This window comes from Cajanus cajan, chromosome 7 (genome assembly GCF_000230855.2).
Source record: "Cajanus cajan strain Asha chromosome 7, NIPB_CcT2T_4, whole genome shotgun sequence".
In the NCBI taxonomy this organism is placed as follows: Eukaryota; Viridiplantae; Streptophyta; class Magnoliopsida; order Fabales; family Fabaceae; genus Cajanus; species Cajanus cajan.
In genome coordinates, this window is record NC_138523.1 from 45,299,182 (window position 1) to 45,305,181 (window position 6,000).

General features: G+C 36.5%; 1 protein-coding gene across 2 annotated transcripts; it reads left to right on the plus strand.

The window, feature by feature from the left end:
• The first annotated feature begins 1,012 nt into the window (after positions 1-1,012).
• Positions 1,013-5,623, plus strand: LOC109818107 (U11/U12 small nuclear ribonucleoprotein). Of its 2 annotated transcripts, none has more exons than XM_020383511.3 (5): positions 1,013-2,165; positions 2,399-2,513; positions 2,689-2,802; positions 3,623-4,314; positions 4,414-5,623. In XM_020383511.3, the coding sequence occupies exons 1-4, from the start codon at positions 1,090-1,092 to the stop codon at positions 4,262-4,264; spliced, it is 1,947 nt and encodes a 648-aa protein (XP_020239100.1). In that variant the 5' UTR covers positions 1,013-1,089; the 3' UTR covers positions 4,265-4,314; positions 4,414-5,623. The 2 variants fall into 2 exon arrangements, with proteins under 2 accessions (XP_020239100.1, XP_020239107.1); XM_020383518.3 differs by having other exon boundaries at positions 5,117-5,623.
• The last annotated feature ends 377 nt before the right edge of the window (positions 5,624-6,000 follow it).

Genomic DNA, 6,000 nt, shown 5'->3' on the forward strand with positions numbered 1-6,000 from the left:
TGAGCCCTACACTTGCTAACTCTTCCTCTTTGAAAAGGAATAAATGTTCACTTACAAACTTTTCTCCACATTCGATGGGAAAACACAAGACATTCTAATTGATTGCAATTACATAGGCCATTCATGTCTTTGTTTCAACATCAACAAGGTGTTGTAGGTTAAGCGTCTCAAGTGGAAGTTTAGGGAGAATTGAGTTGTTCATATACCATCATTTCTTATAACAAAGGTGTCTACCCTTTATGCATTTCAATCTTTTGCTATAGTATTAAGTTTATATATTGTTGTACGATAGATTTAACTTGCATAGTGCAAAAACTTTCGCTAAGTGTTTGCTAAGTGTATCTTGTATTCAATGTCTCTATCTATTTATTTCGCTAAGAGTTGCACTCTTCAATCTTCTGTGCATGTCGATGTACGATAGAGTTAGGTCACGTTGAACTTGTTGATTTATGATTGATTCAAATCACGTTCTTCAATATTTCGCACTTGTCTATATACAACCAATTCATGTCATGATAAGTTTGTTAGTATACCACGGATTTAAGTCACTTATATTCAAAGTCTTTGTGTGATAGTTGATGTACGATCAATTCTACTTACGTTGTATTTGGTGTAAGACCGATTCAAGTCATGTATTTTTAATGTCTTCATGTGATAATCGATGCAAGACTGATTCAAGTCATGTATTTTTAATATGTGACTTTGATGCCTTTACATGATAGTTAGTATATGACCAATTCTAATCATGTTGTGCTTATTTATGTACGACTGACTCACATCATGTATCTTCCAACTTGAGAATGATTGTTGAAAATCAAATTTTAATAAATTATTGAATGTACGAATGAGTTTTAATAATGATCACACTTTGACAAAAATAAGTAAAAAAAGAAAAATTAAAAAGTATATATACAGTGACCAATAATTAATGACTAAAAATGAAGTTTTATGAAATTTATAACAATCAATTAGCATTGTTAGAAGAAACACCACGGCACAGCACGCGTGTATTTGCCATATTTGTCATTAAAGTTTATAAGTTGGAAGAGTGCGAAAGTGAAGGCAGGGGGAGGAGCAAGAGGAGCAAGAATGAATCCATGTCCAAGCCCTAATCTTTCCTCAACGCTCTCTTCCCTCAACAACCTAATTTATCTCTCAAACCAAATTCTCTCCCTCACCCCCTCTCCACCAACCCTAAACACCAACCTAATCCAATGCCTCTTCAATCCGCACCACCGTCTCCCCCCTCACTCCCTCTTCCTCCACCACCTCCGTTGCCCTTCCGCTCCTCGCCCCCTCCCCGATCTCACCCACTCTCTCGCCTACCCCCAAACCCTCCACAACCCCCCCTCCGATCAACTCTCTTTCTACCTCAACTCCCTCTCCAACTTCTTCTACCGCCATTGCCCCGCCGTCGTACCTTTCTCCCCTGCACACGCCCTCACCCAAACCGCCACCCTCACTCTCCCCTCCTTCCTATCTCTCCAATGCACCCACACAAACGCCACCCACGCGCCCATTCTTCCCTCTAGCTACTTCTCCATCGCGCGTGAACTCGATTACTGGAACGATTTCCCCAATTCCTTCTCCAACTCCGTTACTCGCGCCGTTTCGGCTCTCGGAACCGCCGACGACCGTCAATTAACGGACTGGATTATCGCGAACTCGCCTCGATACGGCGTCGTTATCGATACCGCTATGCAGTGCCATGTATTTCGCTTATGCTGCGTATGCCTCAAGTCGATTATCAAAGAAGCTTCCGTTTCCGCGGAGAGCCAAGACTCGCGCGTGGATTGCCCCGTCTCCTACCAGGCTTTGACTTGGTTAGCGTCTCAGGTTTCGATCCTCTACGGCGCAATTAACGCAAAGGCTTTTGTTCTTAATTTTTTGAAAAAATGTGTCATGGTTGGTGCGTCGGTTCTGTTGCTGTTTCCTTTAGGGAACGACTCTTCGAAGCAAGAGTCCCGAAATTTAAGTGCAGGGAGTGGGGACGTTGAGAATGCGAAACCTGGTGCTCAGTGTGGGCAGAAGAAAAACTGTGTACTGAGTAGAAGCATTTCTGTGCCACAAGTTGCTGCGGCTGTTGCGGCGTTGCATGAAAGGTCTTTGTTTGAACAGAGAATTAAGGGGTTTTGGTTTTCTCAGCAGCCAAGTAACTATCAGCTGTATGTTCTATATGCTTTTTTAAATTTTGTATATTTTGTCACAAATGTTTCTTTGGTGAAATGGTTCTAAATTGCGATTGTTGCTGCTTTAGTCCTTGAGGCTGCAATTTAAATCCAACTGAAACCTATGAAATATAAGTGGTGTCTTACATTTTGTCTATGATCATATACAATCAAATGATTCGGAAAATTGTGAGCTAATAATCTGAATATATGGGGCTTTATTTCTCTAGGGCTGCTGAGCATTCTTATTTGTCTGAGAAAGCAAATGAAGAGCGGACAAAGCGTCTTGATTATGAACCCCTAATTGATCATGATGGCCTTCATCGGCAGCAATCATCCAATCAGGTATTTTTGATTATTTTTCAGGAGAATAAGTGCTCCTGTTGAATTTGTCTGACTAGATGGAATGCCCGATATATTGGCAATTAGGGAATTAGTTTGCTTCTATGTTATGTTAGAAAATGTCAACCTCTTGAATGAATTTTAGCACCTCATTGGTTACTCCTGCCTTCAATTATAGGAAACATCTAAAAAAAAGACACGGGAGGAGTTGCTTGCTGAAGAAAGGGATTACAAACGTCGAAGAATGTCATATCGTGGCAAGAAGGCAAATAAATCACAATCACCTTTACAGGTTAGAAGTACTGAAGTAGTTACTGATTTTTATCTTTTAACTTATATTGTTGAATCATAGTAACTTCATGTGCTTAGTCATGGTTTCATTTTCCAATTGCTCCTTTTCGCTGTTGAAGCTGAATAATCATAGCATCTTGTAATTATCATACTTATTGTAGTTGGTGGCTTGGTGCCACTTTTGTATGAGGGAATGCTAACAATACACTCCTAACACATTCTTTCCTATTATTTTGAAATTTATTAAAAACTAAAAAAAGAATGAGAGAGATTCATTAAATATGATGCGAGACCTCTACCATTTTTTTTGGGAGTTCCAGTCTATGTTATCATTTGCGGATTGTGGAAAATGGTGGAAAGGCAATAATCTGCTATATCATATTGGGCAATTAGCGGAAGTTGCATAGCGGTTAAAATATATGATATATATCAATTGTATATGCATAAAAAAGTAAGTTGTATAAAATAAAAGTAAAAAGCATAAAAATTGACACAATATTAATTATTAACTCTGAGTTTAATTAGTTTGAGACTCAGTAGAGATCACTAGAGGTTGTAGGATATAGGCTGCAAACATGACACTATAGTGGCCACTATAGCGGATGGAGTCATGATAGCGAATTAAAGGAATTCTGCAATGCAATAGTGTTAACGCTGCTATAGTTTAACAACACTCCAATAAATTTCAACTAATAGGAAGTAGTGTGTTCCTAACATCTATCTTTAGCACATTATTTGTTTATTTCAAGAAATATATATTTTTTAATTTAATTTATTAATTTTAGCTAATTTTGTACTTCATTTTAAATTCCTTCTTGAAGGCAATGCGGTACATGATAGAGGATTTCATGGAGCAAATCAAGCAGGCTGGAGGTTTTGAGAGCCCTGTGAAGATGTCTAAAGAGACTGGGTTGTTTCCACCCAAGCCTCCTGCTGACATTCCCATGGAAGCTAATAATTCAAGAAAAGTTAATCATGATTCACCTGAAGTGACAATCAGTAATGCACGTAATTATGAGGAACAATCACAAACTAACTGTTGTGACAAAAGCAAAAGTGTGGAGGATGATGCATTTTCTAGAGATCACAAACAACGCAAACATGAGCATCATAGGAGCCATTATTATCGAGAAGATCAACGGGATGCAGAACGAGGAAAATATCATAGAGATCGTCCATCTACAAGCTCTGAAAGACACTTAAGTCATGGTCGATCACAAGAGTATAGTAGTCATCATAACAAACAGGATTACTTCTCAAATAGAAAGAAGTATGATAACTCATCTAGAATCAGGGATAGGTGGCAAAAGGACACTCACAGGAGTCGCAATTCAGATTCTTTCCCGAAGAATGCATTTTCAGACCGATATCATCCTTCAGAGTCTCTTGATATTTGTGAGGATGATATCTCCAACAATAAATGTATCAAGTCAGATAAACTTGATGACAAGGAAAGTTATTAGCATTGTCTTGGTCAGAACTGTGAAGACACTACATTTGCAGTGGCCTGTGGGTAAGTTATCCTAGTACATTTCCTATTTAGATGTTATATGTATATAAATTTGAATGTGAAGTTCTACATTTAACGTGGTTTCTTTGCATAACTTTGCAGTAATAACTTACCAAGCCTCAGAGGTTTTATCAATGTATCCTCCTTTGTATCCTTAAATGTGAAAGTGCATCTAAGCAAGCTTTCCTTGGAGTTTGATTTTATTAAGACAAATGAAAATTATGTTAACCAACAGTAGAATCTATTACATAACTAGATTGTTGTCGTTTATACTCTATGATTGTTTTACTTAAAGGAAACCGTTTTTGAATCAATTATGTTATGCATATGGTGTTCATGGAGAAATGAAACAATTTGGATAATGATATACTTTGGATATTGAATCTTTTAACTACTATAGCAATTATATGGCGCTTACAGAGGCTTTAGGTATTGAGGTTAAGCAGCTGTAAGAAGCCCCTGAACATTTTAACTTTTTTTTTGGGTAAATGTATGTTTTATGCTTTTTTGTCTTTAACAAGGAGTGATTGGTTTGAATCTGTTTGAATTTCCAAAGTATTTTTCATATCGACAACATCCAATTACTTGCTCGACCTTGGCGTATAATGCCAAGGTTGGTCAAGCTGTGTCATAATTTAGCCTTTTATTTATTGTGAGAAAATAAATGTATGGAGCATTATCTGAGATCAATTTGATTTCAGACTGGCTAGAAACAGCAGAATCTTTCAATTTTTACTTGAATTCCTTTTCTCTTTTTATATACTTGCTGCTTCAGAGTGACAGATTCTTCGATTGTCTTCATTAGGTTTCTTCCTTGTTTAATGTAAGAGTTCCAGCTATGATGGAGCGACTTTTACAAATATGATAGCAAGGTCAGATAAGTAAACCCCTTCGATCTATGTTTGCATGTCCAGATATTAGGAGGTAATAATACAAGGAGGAGGGTGGGTGTGACTTGTGAGGGAAACAACTGTTCAAGTCGAGATTTGTATGCCAGTGTTTCTGTTTGCATCTTACTGAAAATGGTTACTATGTTCGTTTTCTGTCTGTTCTGATTCATAACTGCAGATGGCAATCATAACGACTGTTGAGGCCTTGGGCTCTTGTCTCAGCGAGAGACAGAGTACTAGACTTTACACAAGAACCGAGTCGCCTTATATGTCAAAACATGGATTCTGAATTGTATTTCCCATTTTGAATTTTAAGAACTTATTTGGTAATATGTTTTTATTTGTCCTTTTATTGACAGCTTTGAAACAGTTCTGTGCATGTCTTGGGGTACTAAAATAAACTTGGACACGTTGCTTTTCTATTGGTAACAGTAACTCAACTTTTGAAGGTGCCAACTTCAATTTTCAAAATACAAAATTATACTTTTCATCCTCTTTTATTTATTTATTTATTTATTTATTTTTATTTATATATATTCATTTCGATATTTTATATTTTAACTTTGGACTAAATTGGTTATTTTAAAATGGTGATTATTTTTAATTTTGGAATGTGATTTTAATTTTTTCTTTTAATTGATTTAAGGTATGAAATTTGTCTCTTTAATTCATCTACATTTAAAATTATAAAACTTGATCGATGTTCAAACAAAAAAGGACTAAATTGTGTAAAAAATAAATTTAATGGACAGTTAGAAAAGAATCTAATATTAGATTTTTTTTTAAAATTTTGTTGTTC

Excerpts from the sequence above, each read along its gene's own strand:
- LOC109818107 (XM_020383511.3), top strand. The coding sequence starts at position 1,090 with ATGAATCCATGTCCAAGCCCTAATCTTTCCTCAACGCTCTCTTCCCTC. Across the intron at positions 2,166-2,398 it reads CAGCCAAGTAACTATCAGCT|GGCTGCTGAGCATTCTTATT; the intron begins GTATGTTCTATA and ends TTATTTCTCTAG. Across the intron at positions 2,803-3,622 it reads AATCACAATCACCTTTACAG|GCAATGCGGTACATGATAGA; the intron begins GTTAGAAGTACT and ends TCCTTCTTGAAG.